General features: G+C 37.9%; 1 protein-coding gene across 6 annotated transcripts in view; it reads left to right on the top strand.

Moving 5' to 3' along the window:
• Positions 1–27,025, top strand: part of APP (amyloid beta precursor protein) — a 279,498-nt gene that overhangs the window by 37,844 nt on the left and 214,629 nt on the right. For all 6 annotated transcript variants that reach the window (XM_060098597.1, XM_060098598.1, XM_060098599.1 and 3 more), the window contains exon 2: positions 20,715–20,882. In XM_060098597.1, the coding sequence (XP_059954580.1) occupies positions 20,715–20,882 (168 nt within the window). The remainder of the gene's footprint in view (positions 1–20,714; positions 20,883–27,025) is intronic.

The raw sequence follows: 27,025 nt of genomic DNA on the forward strand, positions 1-27,025 counted from the left end.
AATTAGCCCAACTTTTTCATGTAATATTTGCAGAAAACATTATTTAAGAAATAGTGAGTTTCGGTGTATTACATTAGTTACCTTTTACTTACTTGGTGCTTTTTATTTATCACCATAGATGAGCTCCACAATATCAGAAAACACATATTAAAAAATCTGTAAAAAATAAGGTCTTCCTTATTTAGGAGCTGGGCTGACCTCTCTCTCACTTGTATGAAAATGGGAAAGTCAGAAGTAATTTGTATTCTCTATTGTGACCTCAGTCGTGACTCGCATGCTAGATATTGTGGAAACACAAGCACTAATTTTTCCTCCTCTTGGGTATGTGCTTCAGTTCAGAGTTATGATAGCCATGTCTTCTGCCTTTTCTTTTTTCAGTCTTTATTCACCCATTATTTTTATTTAGCATCACTTTATTGAATTTTACAGATGTGATTTTGGAATCCCAGGATGTGATTTAAGCACATGCACCTGTCATCAACCTTCTCACATTTATTTCACAAAATGAAAATCTAACTTAACAAACCCCCTTAATTCAGTTTACCTGTATAGTTTAAAAGGCAAAAGACCTAGAATTTTATTGGGACCTTATAAAGTTCTTAACTTTTCACTTTTTTGCACGTTCCTGAATGCTCATGACTTGCTTTTGAAGTATTTGGGGCATTGGGGAACACAGCTTCTTTCCTATCATCTCTTTTCTTGCTCTGCATTGTACATGTCATATCATTACTTTGACTAAAGCCAAATCGGATGCTTTATTATAATGAGTTCTGCAGGCACTTGGTAACACTCACCGCTCTGTTCCCTCCAAGACTTCTTTTTGGTTTTATTTATCTTGTTTTACTTAAAGTGACCTGCTTAAATTTTGCTTGATCATCCATTTCAAATCTCTTGCAATGTTTTTCAGACTCTGTTCCAAATATGTTAAATTTGTAACGGAAGGGTTTCAAGGCCAAATATGTTTGGGAAAACTTGGTGTAAAAAAAGTCAAATTGGCTTCATTATTACAGGATTTTCTCAAAGCCTCCAATATCCATCTTGAAGGATCCATTTCCCATATGTGTTTGACAATGGAATTTCCCCTCCAGCAGGAAATAACCATTAAAGTCTTTTGGAAACTCTTTTTGAGAACGTTGAGAAATTAATTGAGGCGTATATTCTTTGAAAAACATGTCTTGAACTCCACCAGGCCATTTGGAGTATACACTATTTGTGGTATATATGTATATGTATATACACACACATGTACTTTTAATACTTTATTGGTATGAGCTTGCAACAAAAAATGTCTTAATGTAAAAGAAGCTTTCTGTTAAAAATGAATTTTTATACTGTGGCTAAATAAACAGACCAAAAAATTCTTAACATCTTGAAATTTGCTACAGCTCCTTCACCCTGTTAAGAATTGTTGTGATTCACTGATAGTACTGAGTGGACTTCAGGAACCTATATTAGAGATTTTGAAAAGAGCTAAAATAGCCATTAACCTGCATGAATTAAAATATCTTAGATGGTTTAAAAATACTATTTAACACTTGGTGAGTCAGAACTGCCACACTGAGCTTGCAGGTTATGGCTGAGAATGACACATGGGCTGCAGTGTCACTCTTAGAAACCACTTGGCAGGCAGACATCTTGCAGATAAATGAGGAAAGATTGTCTATTTCAGGTAGCATAAGACATTCTTTGCCAGTGTGTCATCTCTGGTTCTACAGTCAGCATTTTCTTGAAAGCAGAAAATCCTCTCTTAGAATTCCTGAATAAACAGCAAACATCTTTGTGGGGATAACTCTCAGGAGATTTCAAGGACTCTACATGCATTAGTTCAGTCTCACCAGATGTCTCTGGAAGCTTCTTATCCTGGAATTCCTTCTTTTCTTTCTTCCTGCTAGACACAAGTGGAGTCATTATGGTTAGCTCTTAAAACAAATTGCTTACCATCCACTTTATGTATATTATTGAATTTTAATCCTCATAATAACCTGTGAGGTGGGGTGTTAACATATCCATTTTAGAGATAAAGGAAATCAAGAGTCAGAGTTAAGAAGTTCCCCCCAAACAGCAGATACGTGCTAGACACAGCATCTTTTCCTTTTGATACCAAGGTTTATAATGGTAACTTCAGGTGTGGGTTTCCTCAACTAGTCCCTCCTACAGGTACCCTGAGCCTGTAAGTCCCTTGAGGTCTCTAGAGTTCTTTTAGTGATGGATTAAACTAGTTCATAGTTGCAGGTACAAGACATAAAGAAGTTTCTGGAAACAAGAAAATTTTAGTTATGACTTGTCATAGGGTTTTTGATGTATGTAACCTGTTAGCACACACTTTTCATTCCAGTAGAGTTAATAAATTATCTAAAGGTATTCCAGTGGTTTAGCCCTCTTTCCCTTTGTCCAGCTTATTCATTATGAAATGATTGGATAGGATTAGAAAGTCTTCACTCAAGGAGAGAAGATCTGGCTGGATTCCTTGGTCTTGGAACCCTAGTTATGAGTGTGTGACCCTACTTTCATGTGAATTTTGCTCAGAAGCAGTTATCACCCCTTTTGTGTGTGCGTGTGTGTGTATGTGTGTGTGTGTGTGTGTGTGTGAGAGAGAGATATCACAGCTGTGTGCCTCTCTTGGTTTATTTGAACAAATTCGTTTAAAAAGTCTTGCTCACATAAACAGTCCATAGTTAGATTTCTCCGTGGAACTTAAATCTTTCCAACACAGTGTAATGCCTCTCTTCCTCAAGGGCAGGATATAGATTGTATTGCAAGCTCTTTCTCTTATTTTTCTGTAGACATGTCAGAAAGACATTCCTGTGGTTCGGGAATGGACGAGCAATGCAAGATTCCAGATCATTCTGTCCCCAGGTTACATAAGCACAGTGTTCCATGATGGGACAGCAACCTTGCACAGCTCCATTAAACATCGGCTAGTTTTGAAAATTAAAATAATTTCTTATCACTCAAGGCAAGGAAATGTTGATGGATGGATGTACCAGACTGACTATAAGAACTCCTGGTGTGATCTGGGGGGGCACAGCAGTAGTGGCGGAATAGGTTGCTTGTTAATCAGGGAAGCGGTGACTAGCACGACTGCTTCCTTCCTTCTTCCACCTCATGGGGACGAACTCAAATCTTCTAGCCTGATGTCTATTGCTTTTAGCTGGGAAGGCATTGCAAACTCATACCCCACCCATGTGCTCTCATCCTGAAATTGACACTTCTCAGCATCTTCTCCACCTCCACTTCCATCTTCTGTCCTCACCACTGGGGCTCTACTTATTATGCTTAAACTCATGCTGTGGTCTTGGCTATGCCCATATCCCTTTTCCCTACATCCCAGGGCCAATTCTCCATATTGCATAGTAGACAAAATGCCTTGGGTGAAAATGTTTCAATGTTAATTTCTTTTAAAATCAGAAGAAAAATAGCTATAATAATGAATATATACTAATGAATCCAGCCTGAATTACACTCATCTTTATACCATCACAGCCCCAAAGTGTAACTTTTAATGATTTTTGTTAAAGATGAAGGGGGCCCAGTAAACATGTCAGGAGCCACATATGCCCCTCGTACTTGTATGTGGCAGTTGCCCCCTGTGGCTTTGGATATTTCTTACAAATTCAAGGTTGTTCACACCCAACACTGTCCTACCTTTCACATCTCCTCTCCCCACACTCATCCTATGTAGAGTTTCTGCTCCCGTCTTTGGTTCTGCCTATTCTACGCAAATTCCATTCTCCTCCTTCTCCAAATCAAACCAGTCAATGCTTTATCATATCGGCGATTTTTATGAGCAAGTGTGGCCTCCTCGTTTTCATCTCCACCATTGTATATCCATTGAAATCAGGGGTGTTTGGGTCACCCCTCCATCCCCAGCCTTGAATGTGTTTGGTTCCAGGGAAATGTTTATTTTAATATATGGCATCAAGTCAGAACTTTCCTGAAACTTAACCCAGGAACCCAACAACTCTGGGGCCTTGTCTATCTGAAGTGGGAAGGGCAAATGTTTGATAATCAGAAGCATATGCTATTTGGCCTAGCTGTTCAACAAGTAGTTTCTGTGTCTTTCCTGTAGTATTTTCAGGTGTATTTTTTTTCACACGAACCTTCACTTTAGGTGTTAAGTTACACTGAAATCTCTGAGAATCAGTTCAGTGCCGCTGAGGGCTTTAGCTGCAGGACTTTTTAAAATGGTTGATTGGATGCTTTATTAAAGGAGTCTGGCTGCCCACACTATTCGTGCAATTCTTGGAGTTTAGTGAGGTAATCTGATTTTTTTTAATTTTTCATTTATTTTATTTTGTCGTTATTATTATTATTTTATTTTTGGCTGTGTTGGGTGTTCGTTGTTGCATGTGGGCTTTTCTCTGGTTGCGGCGAGTGGGAGCTACTCTTCATTGCGGTGCACAGGTTTCTCATTGTGGTGGCTTCTCTTGTTGTGGAGCACGGGCTCTCGGCGCACGGGCTTCAGTAGTTGTGGCTCACAGGCTCTAGAGCGCAGGCTCCGTAGTTGTGGCACATGGGCTTAGTTGCTCCGCAGCATGTGGGATCTTCCCGGACCAGGGCTCGAACCCGTGTCCCCTGCATTGGCAGGCAGATTCTTAATCACTGAACCACCAGGGAAGCCCTCTGATTTTTTTTTTTTTAAACGTGCCTGAATTGCAAACTGATGCTTTTCTCAGGAATGTGTTCTCAAAGAGTCAGGAAATTAATTCTGAAGCTTTGGAGCCACCTTGCTTTTTGTGCCCTACTGTTTTTTGTTCTTGTTTTTCTAGGAGGCTGAGGGTCTCCAACAAGTCGAGCTGTAGCTGGTATTTGGGAGTTGGTAAAGGCAGGGGTGTGTGGGTGCTGCTGCAGTTTTCCCTTCTCCACAAGAGGAAATCACTTTCCTGGTGCCACAAAAAAAGAAAATCTCACAAGTACCTAAGTGGAATTATTGTTCCACGCCTTCGTCAATAATTACATTTTCTACATTCGACTTTATTATTGTTTTTATTTTTCATGCCAGGCATTCCTTAATGCTTTCCATAAATATTTATTGAGTGCTTGTATGTGGGAGAGAGAGAGAGACAGAGGTGGGGAGGGCAAGTAGTAAAGAGCAAGGCAGATCTCACGTAGACAATGAAGTAATCCTCATCTTGTTTGCATTTATGTAAAAAAAAAATTTTTAAAAAGGACTAGGATGCTTGTTCCACCTACTTGAAGCATTTAGACATTATCTTTACTCCAACAGAGAAAACTCAGATGAATACTTACAGGTAGTACCATCTACTGCATCCTCATAGGAGCAGCACCTCACAATATTATCATTGCTGCTTTCTGATTGCCTCCGTGTAGATCATATCTGGGCCCCCAAACAGCCCTCTGGGTTCTGTCCTCACTTAGAGACAAAGAAACTAAGACTAGATGTTGTGTCACTGCAACTGACATGTAGAAGTAATACTCCAATATGTTTTTGGCTCCTGGCCTTCTATTGTTTCTGCAACAATTTTTTTATGTAGCTGAGAAAATAGAGATCAAGTCTTCACCACTACCTTTCTTCTGAATTATTTTCTCCTCGTGTTGTAGTTCCTAATAGTCTTTATTCTGATAGAAAAGGCAATTTGAATACATCTTATTGTGAGTCTTAGGCTTTAGAAATGGAAAGCTTCTTTGAGAAGTGCCTTGGTGCCTTACTTAAGAAGGATAATCTATCCGTGCTTATCAAGCAAACAGCCTGAAACTTGAACCTTGAGCATTCTTTAATGTTATAACCCTGGAGGAAGCGAAATAATCTTGGTTTACCCTACAAGTGATAAGTTAACAGAAAACACTTAGAACAATGAACAGGAATGCTGTTTGAAAGTTATCATAGATTTTTCACATAAACTTAACCTTCTCTCTGATTTCTATTATGTTTGCAAAGCAGTTTTCTCCTATACCAAAAAGTCCCAGTAGCAAAAACACAGAAAAGGTAGATAAGTAAATATTATGCAACTTTGAAAGGATGTAAACCAAAGGATAGAATATAAATATCCTTTCTGCTTATCAGAAATAAGATACTTAATGTTCTCTTCCTGAAATCATTCTATCAGTATTCTAAAAACAGAAAGATAAAGGTCTAAGACCAGGAATTCTTTGATGCACCCTATAGATATTTGACCTCTTAGCCCATATAATGCATTTATTTATACCGTCTTGTTCCAGCAGGGTGTAGGTGGCTTCTTCCTCTCTAAACATAAATTGTGAAAGTGTGCGCATATGTGTGTATGTTTGAAGGTGTGAGAAGAGAAGTAAATGGTAAATATCTGAATCCCTCTGTCTCAGTTAGCTTTCACGAGTAAATTATTTTATTTCCTCTTCATTCTCTTCCTGCTCACCTGATCGCCTCCAGTGTGACTTGCTTTAAGGACTTTTCAGGGTACCGATGAACTTATTTGCATAGCAGAAGTAGAGACACAGATGTAGAAAACAAACGTATGGATACCAAGGGGGGAATTGGAGGTTGAATTGGGAGATTGGAATTGACATATATACGCTACTATGTATAAAATAGATAACTAATGAGAGCCTGCTGTATAGCACCGGGAACTCTACTCAGTGCTCTGCGGTGACCTAAATGGGAAGGAAATCTAAAAAAGAGGGGATATATAACTGATTCAGTTTGCTGTACAGCAGAAACTAACACAACGTTGTAAAGCAACTATACTCCAATAAAAATCTAAATAAATAAATTATTGAAAAGAAGACTTTTCAGAAACCTTTTCATGAAAGCTGTTGATTATCATTCTTCCACTTAGGATCTTCCTCACGCTGTTAATTGAAAACCATATACTGATGTCAAGGACTCGTTGGTACCAACTTATAAAACACAAGCCCTTGTTTGTGTTGGGCCCATGCTAAAACCTACAAGTACCTTAAATTTGGCATATAACAGCATGCTAGCTGTCTCTCAACTGCTCTGGCTAGTAGGCTAGTACTACTGCCTACTACTGCCCAGGCTAGTAGGAAATCTGTTGGAAATGACTTCCTAGAGGGTTTAACAGGGCTCTGAGGTTCATGTGACCACCCCTCATCCCCCTGAGAGCTGCTCTTGAGATTTTAATATACGTTGAAGGACAGTATTATATCTTAATTTACCTGAAAAATGAGCATCTTTGTAAGGGTTTTCAACCTTAGGAGTAATTTCATGGCATTTTAGTATTAGAAATTATAAAGATATTAAGGGATATGGATAGTCTGGAATGTACTGGGTCCAGATATGGTTACTGCTTGCCTCATTGAAGACTAAGACTGGGAATTCCATTAGCCACCTCTCCTCATTTTAGTCTCTCCACCTATGTCAGTTTCACAGTGGCCTGAAGCCTGAAACATAGTTGAGACTGTAAAGGAAAATAGGGATGAATTTTTGGGATGACAGAGTAAAGAAGTATGCTCTTTCTTCCCCTTGTCCAAGGAATATGGGTAACTCTAAGATAAGGACGTATGAATTTGGCCCTACCATACGTGTTCTAATTAAATGATGATCTGGCTCTATTTATAAATCCACTTCTTCTGGAAGCTTGTTTTCCATTTATTTCCCTCCTGCCACTTGTTCAAACACTGTCATCTTCTCCTCTCCATCCAGTGATCCCTTGGGGCTCTGTTTCTTCTATGCTATATACATCACGAATGGGTTAATATTGTAGTGAGTAAGTGAAAGAAATAAAGAGAAGAAAAAAAGAAATTGAAAACTTTAAAATTTGCACTTATGGGCCTCCCTGGTGGCGCAGTGGTTGAGAGTCCGCCTGCCGATGCAGGGGATACGGGTTCGTGCCCCGGTCTGGGAGGATCCCATATGCCGCGGAGCGGCTGGGCCCGTGAGCCATGGCCGCTGGGCCTGCGCATCCGGAGCCTGTGCTCCGCAACAGGAGAGGCCACAACAGTGGGAGGCCCGCATACCGCAAAAAGAAAAAATAAAATAAAATAAAATTTGCACTTATTTGTACCTTAAGCATAAGCTTTATGCTTTAGAAAATCCATTGTAGTGCTATAGATAAAGAGCTGTTGATAAAATAAAGGTTCATTTGAGAGCTGTGTCATTAGATTGTGAAGAATATGATACTGCATAAAAGATAAAGACTAAGTGCACCTGCCAAGTGATGAGTGAGGTACTGCAATTATGTCAATATCCAATATCTCATATTAAGAAGTGAGGGAGGGGGCACTTCCCTGGTGGTCCAGTGGTTAAGACTCCATGCTCCCAATGAAAGGGGCCCAGGTTCGATCCCTGGTCAGGGAACTAGATCCCATATGCATGCAGCAACTAAGAGTTGCATGCCACAACTAAGAGTCCACATGCCTCAACTAAAAGATTCCACATACTGCAACTAAGACCCAGAGCAGCCAAATAAATAAATATTACAAAAAAAAAAAAAAAAGAAGTAAGGGGAATCACCCCAGGAATAGTCCTAGCAATTTAGCTTGCAAATTATGTGGTGATAGTATATTCCAAGGCAATAAAATAAATTATATCTAGAGCTCATAACTATTCCACTTACTTGGCTGTGTCTAAGCACTAAGCTCAGGTGACACTGAGACTTTAATTTGGGACTTGTTTGGTGCCACCTGGGTGAAATCTGGTATGATCTCAATGTGAGGTATCAAATGACAGAAGTACTCAACCCCACATTCCAGAACTACATGTGTCCCCATTTCTCACCCCACCCTCTTCTCTGCACACACATCTACCTCTCAGAGAGAGCTGGGCCTGGGCTATGTGTGGCAAGAACTCACTGCTTGTGTTCCATGAATTTCAACAAGCGCATACTGATTGGTGGAGTGTGATCTTAGTGGCTTGAGTATTTGGTGATGAAATTTGCATGTCCTTTGCTGGAGGAAGTGTAATTAGAATAAGATGTATTCACACAGCCACATGTAAAATGTGAGCAGGAGCATGGTCTATTTAATAGCATTACACTGGTTTTATTAAAGTATTTCCTTTTAAAAACATGTTGAGTGACAGATATACAGAACAAACTAGTGGTTCCCATTGGGGAGAGCAAAGGGGGGAGGGGCAATCTAGGGGTAGGGGACTAAGAGATACAAACTATTATGTATAAAATAATCTACAAGGACATATTGTACAACATGGGGAATATAGCCAGTATTTTACAATAACTATAAATGGAGTATAACCTTTAAAAATTGTGAATCGCTGTATTGTACACCTGCAATTTATATAATATTGTATAATACAGCAACTATACTTCAATTTAAAAAAACAGAGTGAAAACAAAATACATTTAATTTTTTAAAACTGATGCACTTAGGCAAATTGTTTATCACTTACAGAGGTATAGAGAAAAAGAAAGAAAAATTAAGAAGCCCACAGAATCAGTCAAATTTAAAGATAGCAGTCAGTTGCCATCTTCTTAAAAGCTTCAGTGCATGTGTGCATGTATTTGGAACACCATCTTATTTCCCCCCAACTCAGACCTTCGTTTCCAGTTCTAGGAAATAAAACCAAGAGAGTATGGCTCACCATGCCCTAGCTGAGCCGTTTTCTTATCTGATCCCTACCTCATTGAATACATGAAATAACAAATATTTGTTTAGATTTCTGAATATCAATGTGCTGGTTTGTTCTAGTTGAACTAATTGAAGTCCATACTTTCCAAGAGTTTGCTAAAAAAGGCTGAGAGGAAGTGATAAATGTACAATGAGATTAATGAAAGACAAATGGGTAATATGTTGACATAAATGTAATTTACTGTTGTGTTGTAAATTTTGTGCTGCCTTATGTCTGACAGTCCACTAGAAATACAATGCAAGCCCCATATATCATTAAAATGTTTCTAAGAGCCACATTTTAAAATGTAAAAAGAAAATTAGTTGTAATAATATATTTTATTTAACCCAATTATCATTTCAGCTTATAAAATTATTAATGAGGTATTTTATAATGTATCTTTCATACTAAGTCATCAAAATCTCAACTGGAGATTTTCATTGGAAAAATTTGATAGAGTGTATAAAATTTAGTCAGAAAGTAGATTTGCTTACCAAAGTTGTTATCAAGGTGCTTTAAAGTTTTTCATTAATAGGATTGAGTAATCGGTTTTTTAATTTAAATTTACATTAATTACAGTGAACTCAAGCGAACAATTCAGTTCCTCAGTTGAACTAGCTAGTGCTCACCCTCGTTGGACAGTACAAGTTCAGGGTGCTCAACCGTATAGTCAGACCTGGGTATCCAGGTTTGGCCTCCAAGGAATGCGTGCTGTGTACCACTTTGTTTTGTTTAAGGTACTTGAGCATCTGGAGATTTTGGTAGGGAGGCACGGAGGGCGGGGTCTGGGAGGGAGGACCTGGAGCAAATCCCCTCCGGGTACTGAGGGACTATATAACCTTTTTCTTGAGAACCAAGTAATAAGACCCATAGACTAACAATAGAAAAAGTAGAAAAGCAGATTTTCTGGGAGACCAGTGCCTCAGTAAGCTGGGTGGGGATGACATCCAGGTTCTGAGAGGAGAACCCCGCTGTGAGGATTTCACACAAAATATGATGTGAGCACAAGATCCTACTGCTTACAAACTTTTGGAAACTGTTAACCTCATCTACGTCCCAACCCAGTTGAGCAGGTGACCCCTTCTGAAACCCTGATGGCTGGTTATCCATCCATTTAAGTGCCTCCTTGATGAGGCTTTTCCTTCCCAACAACTGTTCATCACTGGTTTCCTGTTTATAGCTTCTTCCTTGTGAATTTCCTTCTAATGTCTTCTTCCACCCTTATTCTTTCCTATGTTCCTTAGAGTCTTCTGATAAAATTTTGTTTCCCTCCAAGGTAACCTTTCTTTAATTTTTTAATGTTTATCTAAAAATGTGAGTACATCATTCTAGATGTGATTTAACACAGCAAGATTTCCCATGATATTTAGGGCCCTGTATTTGTAAAGCATGAGACTGCATTAGCTTTTTTTCTTTTTTTCTTTTATTTTCATCTCTTAAAACCTTTGGAACTTTTTCTTATGAAACAGTTACACACCTATGCCTTTCCTGTCCTGTACTACTTCAAAGAATTATTTCAAGCAAACTATAGGATCTTGTGTATACTTTAAAAATTCAACTTGAATTTTTACCTTCTGAAATAATCTTGAGCCCTGATTCTATCACTTAGTACTTTATTTATTCCTGGCAAATATGTGCCTGTATTAGTTTCTCTTGCTATAAATAATGCTGCAAAGCCACAACCCACCCCAAAATTTGTGGCTTTAAATAATAATCATTTTTATAGCTCACAGGCCTATGGGTCAGCTGATCTTGGCTAAGCTTGGCCAAATTTGATAGAAAACAGTAAAACTTAAGAAACTGAATATGTATAAATTGTCTCTTGTATCTAAAGTGGAGAGGAGTAATAGAATTTGATTTTTCTGTGTTGCATTATGTGCTGAATAATAGCTTATCTGCCCTAGCTGTCAGAACTAATGGAAATCATACTGGAAAATAGTTCAGTTGTTACCATCAAATTTCTTTACAGAGAATGCCATTCAAACCAGCATCCCTGAGGACCCCAATTTCCACATCCTTCAGCTTTTTAGCAATACGACTTAAGTGCAGTAACTCTACAGTGAGATTTTTTAGCAAAGCACTGTCATTTAAGATTTGCTCTAATTGCTCTCTACCCGTAAACTCTGTGTGTGTGTGTGTGTGTGTGTGTGTGTTTATTACTGTTAACACCACCACTGCATATTACACAGGTGGCCATATATAGTAGGTATATATACAGGGATATGCATATATAGGTATATGTTCATTGTTGAGAAATTAGAGATTAAATAAGGTAAGCCTTGAAGAACATGTGTTCACAATTTGGAATGTTGGAGATTCTGGACCCCTACTTTGGTAATCCAATTTGCTGTTTCTGACTTAAGGAAAGAACTAATTTAGGAGAAAGTATTTTGTTTTTATTTCTGGGGAGGTTTCTTAAACAGGAAGCTACCAGATGTAACTAGATGTTAACGTCCAGGGATTTAAAATTAAGACATGCAGATTAAACATTTTTTAAACTGGATTTGCTTCCCCTTTACTTGGTCTAAAACTAATTTTTTAAGAACCAGTAACAAAGAACTGAAAAATACTACTATCATCAGGGGAAAAAGTTATTTGAAAATAATATTCAAGAATTGAAAATAAAAAAGCTTGAGAACTAGTAGCAGGAATGCCACCTGGCTTAGTATGAAAAAAAAAGTGAGCATGGGTTTTGGAGTAAACAGCCTTGATTAGACTCTTGGCAGGTTTTGAGCCTTTCTGATTATCTAAGTAGATGTGGAAGTGAATTATCTAGGTTCTTCTGAGTCAAAGGAGATAATGCAGGGAAAAGCCTAAGTAGATATTTCAGTCTTTGCCCTTAACTCTTTTCCATCTCCATGTTCACATGATCAAGCCTGATGAGATATAATAATATTGAGAGAGGCAAAATAGTATAAAGATCATGATACTGTATGTTTTTGTATGTGAAACATGCCAGTAAAACTACAAGACAGAATTAAAGAGACAAACATCAAAATGATGTTGAAAAGAATTTGACTGTTACCAATGTCAGAGCACAATAAACACAATTATACATGGTCTAGTATATATATGATGTATATGTGTATATGCATGCAGTTAGTATATAGAACATTTACTGTTTAGGACTAAATACGCATTAATTGGATCGAAAACTATAGGCAAAGAGTTTGTCATACATGAGGCTATGTTTTTTTTTAATTCCAGTATTATATCTGTTCTAGGCCGTGGGCATCACTCTTTCTTGGGCCTACCTAAATTCATGCTTTCAACATTGGTAATTAATTCCATGAATGTTGAATAACAAAGGTTTCTATTGGGATAACTGATTTTCTACTGTGCACCAGCAGCAAGAATTTATTTACAGCCTTTGTTATGAATTGGAAGAACAAAGGTTTCTATTGGGATAACTGATTTTCTACTGTGCATCAGCAGTAAGAATTTATTTACAGCCTTTGTTATGAATTGGAAAAAATTTGGGGTCAACTTTAGAATATCTATCCTTGAAGCAGAAAAAAAGCCTCATACTGTCAAATGGCAAAACTAGAACAATTTAATAATGAGTTTGTTGTCCTTTATTCAAAGGAAGACAATCCATGGATTGGGGGAATACAGTGCCTCATAAGCAGTAGATCATTGTTCTAATGGGATTTGGGACAAGAACGCGTTTATAGAGGGGTCAACACTGAAACGGCATGATTGTCTAGGAGGTCAGGAAGGGAATTTCCTTATAAGGCTAGCAGGTCCTATTTTTAGGGTAAATCAAGCTAGTTTAAGCTGAGTTGGAGGATTGTGATTGGTTTGTTAGGATTTCTTGACAGGTGTTTACCTTACGTGCAGGCTGGCGTAGGTTTAGATTTGTGATGTGGACCACACCACTGGGATGGCCTTCATTTTTGGGGTCCCAGTATAAGAATTAGCTTTATCAATATTAACAGAGGCCATGGATCCAAGGAGCTGTAACTTGTCATTTGAAGCCAGGTCAACAGTGTCCCCCAAAGAATGTCAAATTTCAAAGAGTGAAATATGTGGATTAGTTCTCTGAAAGGAATGTTCACTCTCTTCACTCACTTTTATTTTTATTTTTTTTCAATTTATTTATTTACTTTTGGCTGTGTTGTGTCTTCGTTGCGGTGCACGGGCTTCTCATTGTGGTGGCTTCTCTTTGTTGCATAGCACAGGTTCTAGGCACACGGGCTTTAGTAGTTGTGGCATGCGGGCTCAGTAGTTGTGGCTCACAGGCTCTATAGCACAGGCTCAGTATTTGTAGCACATCGGCTTAGTTGCTCCACGGCATGTGGGATCTTCCCGGACCAGGGCTCGAACCTGTGACCCCTGCATTGACAGGTGGATTCTTAACCACTGCGCCACCAGGAAAGTCCCATCTTTTTTCACGCACTTTTGTGGCACATCATTTTTAGCCTGAAACTCGAGCTCTGAAATAATTGTGCAGCACCTAATGGATATGAGGAACATGGCCACCTCTCCACACAGGGAAACTGAAGCTATGTACAGTTTCGGTAATCATATTTCAGTTTTCTGTATGCTTTGATTAGCTCCTGCATTCTTTCTCACCACAAATACGTGCACACACGCACAGGGGCAAAACCTTGGAAAATTACAATTTTCCATTTCAATTTGAGAGTCAGCCTGGGCGCATCAACAAAACTCTTGATGGTGTAGGTCCAACACCCAGCTCTGCCTCTTAATAATTCTGTGGCCTTGGACAAATCCTTCAGAGCCTTTTCCTTCTGCTTAGAGTTGGGATGGATGATTTTACAGATTCTTTCAGTTCTGTGATTCTGATTTTAATTTCAGTTCTCCTCTGTTAGAGATAAAATGGACAATTTCAGGTGTTCTGGTTCTGCTTAAGTTTTGTTTTGTTTTGTTTTGTTTTTTTGGCAATTTAAAGGAAAGCCCTACAGATAGTCTTTTCCTTTTGAGAATGAAAATTTATTTATGTTAAGGATTAAGTGAGGTACTTTATTTGGCCTTGAAACGGGTTCACACTCAAATCTTCTTGATTGTGATTCAACAGAATAATTACATTGAAAATGGAATATTTAAATGTTTTAAAAGCATTTTTGTGGGGTATAATTATATTATGCCCAGGCTAAGGGGAAATTATTTATGTGAGGAAACCACAGCTGGGATAGAAATAGCATCGCTGTGTGCTTTTTAAAAGATACTCACTATACAAGAATCTGACCCCAAGGAAACTGTGAACTGATTAAATAGTATCAAATAAGTGACTATATGAGGCCAGCTATTCAGACCAGTGAGAAGTTCGTTTAAATGCAGAAACAAGATGGTTTTCATTAGCCACAAACCTTAAAATTACATAAATCCACGGATGAACTGAGCTATGGATCCGTGCCTTCTCCTTGCCAAGCAAGACTTTTCAGCCAGTGAAACAGAGAGTTCCTTGTTCCCTTTCCCTTTTAGTTGGGACTGTGTGGGGAGGAATGTTGCCAAGCCAGCTCTATAAGGAATTTTGATCTCCTTGATGATAATAAAGAGAAACTTTTTGGGGAAAGGGAACACCCAGTTTGAAAGACAGTGGGAGAACTTGTTTGAGAAGCTGCTTTTGCGCTTGTAAATTGCATTGATTGTAGCTGCAGGTTTCGGGGTCACCTCTGCAGATTGGCCCAGAGTAGGTATATATTTATATTTATTTTAATTTCCCCTTAAGCTTTTGGGAAGCCCTTTTCTAGCTAACTTGCTTTTGGAAAGTCCATTTTCACTTGAGTAGCTTGTCTATATAGTATGAGCCTAAAATATTCTTCTGGCAGCAAATGGTTGTTTTTAAAAGATTGACAGCATTTTTAGGTATAGTGTTTGAGTCTCTGTAGTTCAGAGCATTCTGTAAATAGCCTGTTGCTTTGGAGGCAGTGTGTGCATGTGCCATTGTTTCAGCCAGTTATTCTGACCATTGTCACTGAGCACTGTTTTCCCATGGGAAAGCATCTCTGGTCTTATGATGTCAGCGGAAAGTCATTCAGGTTACAAGAATTATCTTCATCTTCAGTCTCTCAGAAATGCAGGGACCATGAATGGCCATTTATAACAGGGTGCCAATCTTTTAGGTGTTGTCTTGGATTTCTGCCAAGTAACCTTAAGTTACCTTAGATAGTGTTAAGATGAAAACAAAATTAAAATGTAATAGTTATTTAAGTGGTTATATTTCCCATCCACTAAAGCTTTTATATTTCTTTTTATTAAGAGAAATGTTTTTTTTTAAGTTAGGAATAATTATCTTTAGGATAACTTTGACAGAGTATGCATTTTCACTGGCTATAAATAACTTACTCTAGGACTGAAAGATTTAAGTTTTAAGAGCATCCATTTTAACACGTCCTGAATAGGACCTTGTGTATGATGTATTAGGCCATTTTTTGAGGCTTCATTCAGAAAAAAGGGATTTGAGTAAACCTCTTGGGCCCTTGGAAGGCTAAGTATTATCTTCCATGTGACCACCTTGGCTGGTGATGGTTTCCTTCTGGATGAATGCCAGGCAGTGGGCTGCTCCTAGCAGCTAGGCTTTGTTTCTTAAATGGGTTATTTGATTCCAGTAAGGATCCTGGGTTGTTTGTCTTGTTTTAATTAATTGAGCCAGGGATATGTTTCTTAAAACATGAAATGCAGGTGGACTTCATTAAGAATAGAAAAGCTTCTGGTTCAATCTGTTATCTCCCAGCGCCTTACTCTGATCTGGTGTTGGCTCAGGAAAGAATTTTTGTCCAAGAAACATGTCTTTGTGATTTAAGTATTTATTTGTGAAGGGCGTCTTGTAATGTCAAATGTAAGAGATATATACGTACAGCCAATTTTATAATTTCTAGCATAATAAGTTACCCTAAGTATTGAGGAATCAAAGTTTGAACTATTACACAGCTCCATTCTAAGAAAACGGGTCATGTTAATGATCATACTTATATTTTAAGTTAATATTAGATCTCATCTGGTAGAAAATCCAAAAGGAACTGAAGCATCTGTTTTCTTGTCTTAGCTCCCATTGTCAAAAGGAAGAGATCATAAGGCAATTAAAGATGTCTTCCAGTAATTTGATAGGGCCATAATCAATTCATTTGAAGGGAATGGGAGAAAGATTACCACCATTTGGTAGTTGGAACATACAAACATGCAAACAGATGGCATCAAAGTAACTGTAAAGTCAAGAAGATGGAAGGATAACAAAGTGAAGAATGGAAGAAATAAAAAGATGTTAAGAAGTCAAGCTAGGAAAAAACTGAGAACATTTGATGTGTTTGTCAGGTAGGGTGACCAGTTGTCTCAGCTTGCTGGGGAGTCTACCAGTTTTAGCACTAAAAGTCTCACATCCTGGAAATCCCTCAGATCCAAGCAAACTGATCAGTCATCTTATTGTCAGGATAAGGACTTGCCTGACTTACTGCTTTGTCCCCCAAACTATTGGGCCAACCCAATACATCAGTGCCTAGCATGTGTTACATATGCAAACTTACTGAATGAAGCAATGTTAGCTGCTGTCATTTATTATTTTTGCTGTTGTTATATTGGAGTTGCCTCTTAGCAGCTAGGAGGTGAAAGAGTGCAAACACCAAGACTTCTTAAAGTAGGTAAAAGAGAAGCAATGGCCTAATCTTTAGGAATGTCTTATGCTGTGGAATTGAAGGGTTTTGTGTTAGTAATGGGATAATCAGGAAAATAAAGAGAGCCAGGGTAGTTGATTGCAACAGAAGCCAAGGGAAAAGACTTCCAAGGAAGAATTCATGATGTATGGCAAAGAAAATGAAAAGTGACAGGTATTGAAGAAAAAGGCTTTCCTTTCTCAGGAAGTTGTATATAACCTTTGAGAAAATTGTTTGGATGGTAGGAATGTAAACCAAACTGCAAGGGTCCTGAGAAGCAGGTAAGGAGGTGGTATCAGTGAGTGTTTAAATCACCACCTGCTAGAATTTGTTGGAAGTAATGGGAAGATGAAAGTTCCTCTAGAGCAGAGGCAGGCAAACTATGGCCCACTGGCCAGATCTGGCCTACTGCCTGTTTTGTAAAGAAAATTTTATTGTGAAGTAGCCACACTCATTTCACATATTGTCTGAGACTGCTTTTGCATAGCAGCAAAAGAGTTGATTAGTTACAAGAGACTGTAGGGTTCACAAAACCTAAAATATTTACTCTCTGGCCTTTTACATAGAAAATGTGCTGACACCCTCCTCTAGAGGATAATAGAATGGAAGGAGGTATTTTTCGTCTATTTGCTGTCTTTCAGTAGAGGAGATCAGAGCCTATTTGTGGATGTATTATGGAGCTGGAGAAAAGGAGGAACTTATTGGGTATCTACTGCTGTGCAATAGGTTACCTCAAACCTAATGGTTTAAAACAACAAACATTTACTATCTCAGTTTCTGTGGGTTGGGAATTTGGGAGTGTCTCTCTTGAGGTTTCAGTCATGTCAGCCAGGGCTGCCATCAGATGAAGCCTGATGAGGCTGTAGGATGTTTCCCAGCTCACTTACATTGCTGTTGACAGGAGACCTTGGTTCCTCATCACACGGGCCTCTCCACAGGACTGCTTGAGTGTCTGTACAACATGGCAGCTGACCTCCTCCACAGCAAGTGATCCCAGAGAGCAAGGAAGAAACCCTAGTGCCCTTAATGACCATGCCTTGGAAAACACATATTTTTGCCCTATTTTATTTGTTGCTACAGACAAACCTTGATACATTATGGGATGGCCGTGACAAGAGCATGAATCCAGGAAGTAGGGACCATTAGGGGTCATGTTGGAAGCTGGCTACTATGAGGGAGAGAAATTGGTACTTCATTGTTCCTTGAGGGGAGGATATAGAATGAAGGGCCTTTGCATTGATAAGGAGATAGTAACTATGGAACACACTGTGGAGAGTCAGAGGTACAGAGAAATGTTAAGATGGTGGAGGTAGAATTTATTCAGCAAAATAATTACCAACAGTGGTAAAGGGTCATTAGTCCCTCTGTTCAGTTAGGGGTAAGGCCCCAAGATTCTAAGACTGGAAATCTTTGGGACAGGAATGAGTTTGAGCAGAATAAAGTACCATGGGGAATGAAATGGTGATTTCATTATTAGATTTTAAATTCCTTGATAATGGAATTTAAAACATGGGCAAAACCCATACTTTATAAACAAGTACATTAATAAATTTTATATATTTATCTATATATTATAAATGTATTTTATGTCCTTCATTGCATCTAAGATAGGGCCTTATCTATAGGTATCTGATCATTATTTGACTTTTTCACAATGTTATTATCTTACTACTTACTTCAGTAAAATGGACAAAATTTATATTCTGATTTTGAGGATCAAAGCATTGAATTTTCTCTTATTCCCTGGGGAAAACTGTGAAACTTACATTCATGGAACATTCTGCTTAGGCTGCTTCTTTGCATCTGTTGGAGAATGAGCCTCTCAGTTTCTGGCTTGGAAATTGCAGGTGGGGGGCAAGACCCCAAATTGGGGAGTTGAGGGGTCCTAGCTATTCTGCTGACGACCTGATACTGTGACCTCAGCTGCTGTTTGTTACATCTGGCAGCAGAGAGGTAGAATTTTACTAAACATACCATATAAAGTAGAACTAGAAATGCAGAAAATGTTACCTGAAACATGGTTTTAGAGATTGTGCCAGGAGCTTTTGCACTCAGGTCTATGATAGGTCTCAGCTAGGTTCAGTACAAGATTATTTTTTTTAAAGGACAAAAATCCTCTTATGGATTTATGGACAAAATATATATGATGATGACTAGAACGGACAGATGTTTGATCTATTTTTACATTTCTGTGGGGGGAAGTGTCAGGAAGCTATTTCTTTAACTGAAATCTCTTGGTGTAATTTTAGTGTTGTTTTTTTCCCTCCTGTGAACAATTTTTAGAAATGATACAAGTTATTATAGAATCACCCAGTTCTCCGCTGCATGAATGGCTTCTGTTGGAAGTTAACTCTTCTTAGCATGGATCTCACACATTTCCTCCGAAGCTGGATTTAACAAGGGAGGGACTACTTTGCCACTGTGGCTTTTGATACCTTGGTTTCGCATAACACTTGCACTCCTGTGGATTTATTTTTCATCTTTTGCTGATTTTTTTTTTCTTTTTGAACTATCAGAACCTATTAAGTGAGGTAGTATGGATATTTCAGAACTTCCATTTTCCCTTTTAAAACTATTTATATGGGGAATTCCCTGGTGGTCCAGTGGTTAGGACTCAGCTCTTTCACTGCCCAGGGCCTGGGTTCAGTCCCTGGTCAGGGAACTAAGATCCTGCAAGCTGTGTCGTGTGGCCAAAAAAATATGTATATATTTATATGAACGTAATACCGGTGGGCAGAAGAGTTTAGAAATACAAAAGTGCACCCATTTCAAAGTTATTTTGGCAAAATGGTGTGTTGCCTGCATTGGTCATAGCTAAGACCTATTGAGAGCTTGCTACACAGTAGGTGCTCTGCTGGGCCCTGGGTGAGACTTGTTACCTCTTTGCAGAGTAGCTGAGGAGATGAGACACCAGCACCCTTGCTGTACACTTCAGAGCTGACAGAGTGATAGCCAGAGAATGTTCTGGAGAAATCCGATGGAATGGCCAACATATTCATTCATGTTTGTGCTTGGTAAATTCTACAGTAATTTTTCAGTCCAAAAAGTTATGAAGTTGTCACTTACTAATTAGTAAAGTGCCACTGACACCATGCCCTCAACTCTGGGAGGTGACATACAGCCTTACTCACAGAGCTGGTCACCATGCAGGGACTTGGCAGTGTTCTTTGTGTGAGTCACTGGGAGGTTATTATGAGAATATGGTTTCCTCCAGAGTGATTCTATTTATTTCAGAAAAACATCTGATTTTATTGTCAGGACCTTGCAGTAAGCAAAATGGATAAACTTGTCAATGAAATCTGCCATGGGGGAAATGTATAAGCTTTTCAATGAGTAAATTCTTCTCAATACTCCTAATTTCTTCATTTCAATGTTAAAAAATCAACACTGTATTATATATGTGGTTGGAGATGTCTGTAGCATACATAATGCTTAACCCAAAGGAATTCATAATTGAGAATTCGGAGGAATAGAACTATTTTTGGCATTGCTCCAGGCCACGTTTCTCTTTACAGCCCTTCCCCCCAGCCTCCACCCCAGAGCTGTGGATTTTTGTAACTAACCAAAACTTATTTTTTCAGGTGCCCACTGACGGCAATGCTGGCCTGCTTGCAGAACCGCAAGTCGCCATGTTCTGTGGCAAACTGAACATGCACATGAACGTGCAGAATGGCAAGTGGGAGTCAGATCCATCGGGGACTAAAACCTGCATTGGCACCAAGGAGGGCATCCTGCAGTACTGCCAAGAAGTAAGTCTCCGCTGGTGGCCAGCGGTTCATGTTGGATCACATGCACGTTTTTTTAATTTAATTTCTTTTATGTTTGTATTTTATCTCTTGCAGTGAACGTCTTGGTTCCTAAAGGTTCACCATACCTTTAATGTATTTACTTGCTTTACCCTACAGTATGCATAAATATTTTTAAAATTATGTCATATAATAACCATCAATAAACCAACTAAAATAGAATCTTGTATGTCAGATATACTTTAATTTAAAAAAAAGAAAAAAATTTTTTTAAATTAAAAAAAAGAGAAAAAAAACCAACTGAGTAAAGTTTAAGATACCTTGGCTCTTTATCTTTAGAGTATATCCCACTGTAGCTAATGCAAAGTCTTGTGTTTAACAGTGACTAGGAATTGGGAGATTGGGATTGGCATATACACACTACTATATACGGTAACTAATAAGGACCTACTGTATAGCACAGGGAACTCTACTCAGTACTCTGTAATGACCTGTATGGGAAAATAATCTAAAAAAGAGTGGATATATGTATATGTATAACTGATTCACCTTGCTGTACAGCAGAAAGTAACAGAACGTTGTAAATCAACTATACTCCAATAAAAAATTTAAAAAAATAAAATTAAAGTGACTAGAATTAATTTTCTCTATGTTACCAATTTGATATATTTTAGTTCATTTATTTGTTTATATTTAATTTTGGTTTTTCTCTCCTTATTTTTATGATTTGAAAATCTAAAACATTTACATTGTTAAAACATTGAAATAAGAAGTTGCACTCTGAAATCTCACTTGCTATCCATCCTCTTAAAAAATATTTTCATCGTTCTTGATTTATCCTTCTTGAAAAAGAGAGAATTTATATTTTTCCTTCTTCTGCTTTTACAAAAGGTAGCTTACAATAAGCACTGTACTGTGCTTCTGTACTTTGCTTTTTTAACATAACTTTTAGATCCTGGAAATCACCCCCTTGCCATTTGTAGAGATCTTTAGCCTTTGTGTAATTTCTCCTAGTTTTCTTACTGTTATTGTATAGGGTTTTTAAAAAAATTAATTCAGTTTAAAATAACTGGAGTCCAAGGCATTTTGTCCCACATTTCTAGACAGTTATATATTCCTACAATATGTGGCTCTTTGTGTTTTAAGAACGTTTAAAGGAATTAGTCTTACACCTCTTGGCAAAGCAAAATTTCTTACCCTACATAAACAATGGATAACCTGGCAACATTTCCTTTGTTGTAACCTTTTATGTACAAGAAAATTTTCTTTAGCCCTGTTGGATCCAAAATGAGTGTTTAATGAAATATATATCTGTGTGTGTGTGTGTGTGTGTGTGTATTTAACATATACATATATGCCCACATGTATTTCTTTTTATTGGTAGCATTATAAGAAAGGACAATCTAAATTCTAACTCCTGTGTTTTGAGAAGCAAAGAAGCATCTGCATTATCACAATATATTGCATATCAAGTAATTTTTGTCTTGAAGGAGTATGAACTATGTTGTGAAAAGATAATTCTTCATGTTTAAGTAGAAATCACTAATATTGGCATCCTTTATATTATTTTAAAAACCATTTATTATATAGGGACTGATAATAAATTCACTTTTGCCTGGATATGACATTTCTAGAATATACATTTTTGGAAATAATATTCACATTCTATTGAAGAGTTCCTCTAGTACAGTTTTGTAGATGAGTTATGAGTTGGTAAATTGGAATTCTGTGAATGCATGCTTTTAGGTTTTTGATACCATTTTACTTATCTGGATACACATGCAGATTATGCATTCTGAATGTTAAATAAATGTTTTTAAAGGCTACAACTCAAATTTACTTAATGACGTTGACCACATCATTTTCTGTTGAATGGCTATTTTGATGTATATATCATAGTTGGCATCTAAGTTTTTCTTCAGTGTCAGTCATGAATAATCAGATGTTTTTACATTTGTATGATGACTCTATAAAAAGTACTCTTCATGACCCTGAGAACAACCCTATTCCCACTCCACTTAGAGATCCCACTAATGCCTGGGTAACTTCACTTCCTGTTTTAGTCTGTTGTTTGTCCCAGGGGTAAGCCACAGAGTGGTTCTTCATAGTCCCAACCTTTTTCCAAATTGTTGGTGACCATGGGGTGGAGGTAGGGGGAGGAAAGTGAGCCCTTTGGTTGTTTCTCCTTTGTCTTGAAATTCTGGTTATATCTGCCTATCTCAGTTTACCACCCACTGAGGTCGTGTACAACGATACACAACAGGCCAGAGTCTTAAGATGGATTAGACAAACATTAGGCTAGAGAAGTTAAGAAAGGGCCAGACCATCAGGCCTTGTGGGCCCTTTTAATGAATTTGATCTCTATTCTGTAACAACAGGATGTGTCATGGAAGGTGTTTATTTTTTTAAAAGAAAGAGAATGACTGTACATTAGCATTTCCAAAAGTCACCCTCTAATAAGAACATACTGTATAGCACAGGGAACTCTACTCCGTACTCTGTAATGACCTATATGGGAATAGAATCTAAAGATTGATTCTATAGAATCACTCTATAGATTGATTCTATAGAATCACATATTCGATGTATATGTATCCAAACATACATATACATATATTCACTCTAAAGAGTGGATATATGTATATGTATAACTGATTCACTATGCTGTACAGCAGACATTGTAAACATTGTAAATCAACTATATTCCAATAAGAATTAATTTTAAATTTAAAAAAATAAGTAAACTTATCAATCACCACTTTATTGTGAATTATCATGAAGGGCTGAGTCAGAAGGCTGGTCAATATGAGCATTCTGACCCTGAAAAAAATAAACAAAAACAAAAGTCACCCTCTTGCTTTGTCACTCTGACCTCATATCTAGTTTCTCAGTTCCCTGGGACCCAACTGGAGCCTCTACTCCAGAGCTGTCCAGGGCAGTAGCCACTAGCGGCACATGGCTGTTGAGCACCTGCAGTGTAGCTATAATGTGTGCTATAAGTGTAAGATATCAATAAGTACCATATTTCAAAGATTTACATGAAGAAAGAGTATAAAATAGTCACATTAATAATTTCATATTGATTGCATATTGGAATGATAATATTTTGTATATACTGTTGTAAACATCATGTATATGTTACTAAATTATGAATATGTATATTATTAAAATGAATTTCAACTGTCTCTTTTTACTTTTCAGTGTAGCTACTGTGGAATTTAACATTACACTGGCATTATGTTTCTATTATATTATATTTCTATTGAACACTGTTGCTGTCCTGCCCCGCTCCATTCCACCAGTGGCTGTAAGGGTCTTAGATCCCATGATCTAGCAAGTGGGAGAGGGAAGTGGAAGTGAAGAGTCCCTCCAGACCTTCCCCCAGAATTTTACTGGTGCTTGGGAGTTAGAGAGGCTTATTTGGGGCCTTTTAAATACATCTTTCATTTAAAATATTTTAGTGCAAGATGATTATATGAATACTTTTCTAGAGTCCAGTGGTTCTCTCTTCCTCCTTCAGACTTATATCTCTGGGTGCTAAGGATGCAATGATGAGTAAGATACAGGACCTGCTCTTAGAGGGAGATTGCAGGGGTGAGAAAGGCTTACAAAATAATTTTAACAACTTAAAAACTGATGATGATGATGTTGACACATGGCGATAATATTGATAATTCTAGTACCAACTAAATTTTATTGAGCATTAACAAGGTACTGAGCTACCTTGCCAGGTGTTTGCCCTCATTTTACCCCCATGATGCCTCTGGGAAAGAATCCTGGGAAAGAAACTTGGTGATTTGCAACATTTAAGGGGAACAAAGTAAAAGATTCAACGGAGGAGGAGCAGTGGCCAGAAACCTAGGATCAGAACTAGGTGGTAAAAAAAAAAAAAAAAAAAAAAGAACTAGGTGGTATTATGTGCTGGAAGTCGAGCTAGGTTAATATCTAAATGAGGGAAATGATGAGAATGCAAGTGTGATGCAGACCAGAAGTGACTGAAGTATAATTTTTGAAAAGGCAACTCATGACTGCCTTGCAAAATGAATGCGTATCAAAACTTTTACTCAATTCATTATTTAATGAGGTAACCTGTAAGATGTTAACCAGTTTGACTTGAAGAGATTTAAATCCTTTTTCAACAAACTTCATTCACATGGCTGTGAACAGGAATTATCTGATCTGCATTGCATGAGACAGGAAACATTTGCATTGCTATCAGGTATCTACAGTGTCTACTCCTACAGGGTTGTAAAGTAGCCTATAGAGAGTCAATCAGAAGAACATACCCTGTTTAATCAGGTCACCTTTTCCCCTACCACCCCAGGCTCTGGAAGACAACACCTGCATTTCACTGCTAGAACACCCAGTACCTAATCTCTTTTGCCCATTTCTGAATAATGGACATTTTTTTATAATAAAACAGTCTCCTAATTTGGCAAATAAAAGTTCATTATTGATCTTTAGGATAGCAATTTCAAGGGAATAGCATGGGAAGAATCAAATTACAGTAGGTTACAGGAAGAATAACGTGTACGGGTGTTGAAGCCATCTGTGGTCTCTCTGAGGAAAGTCCAAGAGGCAAAGAGCCTGTGGGCAATTCATGGAAAAGGGAAAGGCTTTGTTTTTTGTTGGGCTTTGTTTTTAAAGGGAAGGAACTTTAGCGGAGGGAAGCTTAAACTAAACTGTAGGAAGGGTAGATCCATCATAAGAAAACTAGTGCCTGGCTGAGTCTTAGAAAAGAGAATAAAAGATGGGGAAATAGTCAGGGTGGGTTAATTCAGCAGTTTATGTTGTCAGGTGACTGAAATCTACTCGTACATGGAGAATATTTTCTCCCATTGATGGAGAGGATCTTGGGGTAAGTATAGCTTACAGAATTTTTAAAAAGGCATCCAGTAACTGGGTCCTCAGATATCGAAACTGAGACTTAGTGCTGCCTGGAATTTCTCTGTTGGGGTTTCTTGTTTTCTACTTATCCTTTCTCCTTTGTGTTCACCTCGTTTTCTCCTGCAAAGATGGCTTCCTTTAGGAGGCCAGGGAAGATGGCAACTCTGGGAGTTTGTTGTTCCAGTTTGGATTTCCAACCCCATTCTGCCAGTGTGCATTCTAATTCCCAGATAGGGTTCTCATTGGTCCTGCTTTCAGTCACCCATCTACCTTTGGACTAGTCACCATATCCACAAGGACTCAGTATGTACTGGGACTGGCCCATCTTGGTCATGAGGGTGTATGGCTTGTTTGGCATCCCAACCAGAGCCAACTGGCATGGGGAGAGGAGCTCTTGACAGAAAAAAGGTTGAAGAGTGGCATGGGGGCAAAATAGAATAATGACCAAAGCCCAACACAATGAGCTTAGAAACACACAGTGCCTTTTAAAAGTTTTATAGGTTGGAGAGTGGATAGCTGAGGGAATTCACATCATGACTTTAACCAGCTTTGGGGAAGGCATTGGGGGGTGGGTGTTGGAGAGGTGTTCACTCAGAACGTTTAAACAGTGTTCAACTTTTTCTATTGAATGGTGCATCCTAAACTATTTAGAACATTTCTTATTGATATTTTAGCGTCTTTCTGCCACTTTCCACTTTGTAGGTAGTCTGAAATTTTTCTTTTATAATTAGAAATAATAGTTTCATTTGTAGGATTGAATTTTTTTGTGTGTTGTTGGAAATGTTTATTTTCCTTTATTTTTTTAGCTCCATATTTTTATTTTAGACAGTTGATTGATTTCCTGCTAAGAAAGCCAAAGAAAATAATGTTTGTAATTTTTCCAACTCCCCTTCTCACAGATTTGGTAAGCTATATTATTTTTATATTTTTGAGGTTTAATATTATAGTCTGTTCTATTGTCATAATTCTCACAGTTGTAGGTTCTGTCTTTAACTGGATTCAGTGTTTACAGCCAATCCTTTCACCAAAGCATCTCTATTCCTATAATGTTTATTTTGATTCCTCTATTTTTTTGGGTGCCTGTCATATTACTTAGTTATTTCCAGAAGTTGTTCTTATTGAACAATAATTTAGTTATGTATAGAATTCCAGGTTGACAAGTATTTTTGTTCAGCACCATGAAGATACTTATCCACTATATTCTGGCATCGTTGTGCAAATTCCCTTTTTTTAAAGTGTACAAAAACCATTACTGTCAC

Source organism: Mesoplodon densirostris, chromosome 5 (assembly GCF_025265405.1).
Source record: "Mesoplodon densirostris isolate mMesDen1 chromosome 5, mMesDen1 primary haplotype, whole genome shotgun sequence".
Lineage (NCBI taxonomy): Eukaryota > Metazoa > Chordata > Mammalia > Artiodactyla > Ziphiidae > Mesoplodon > Mesoplodon densirostris.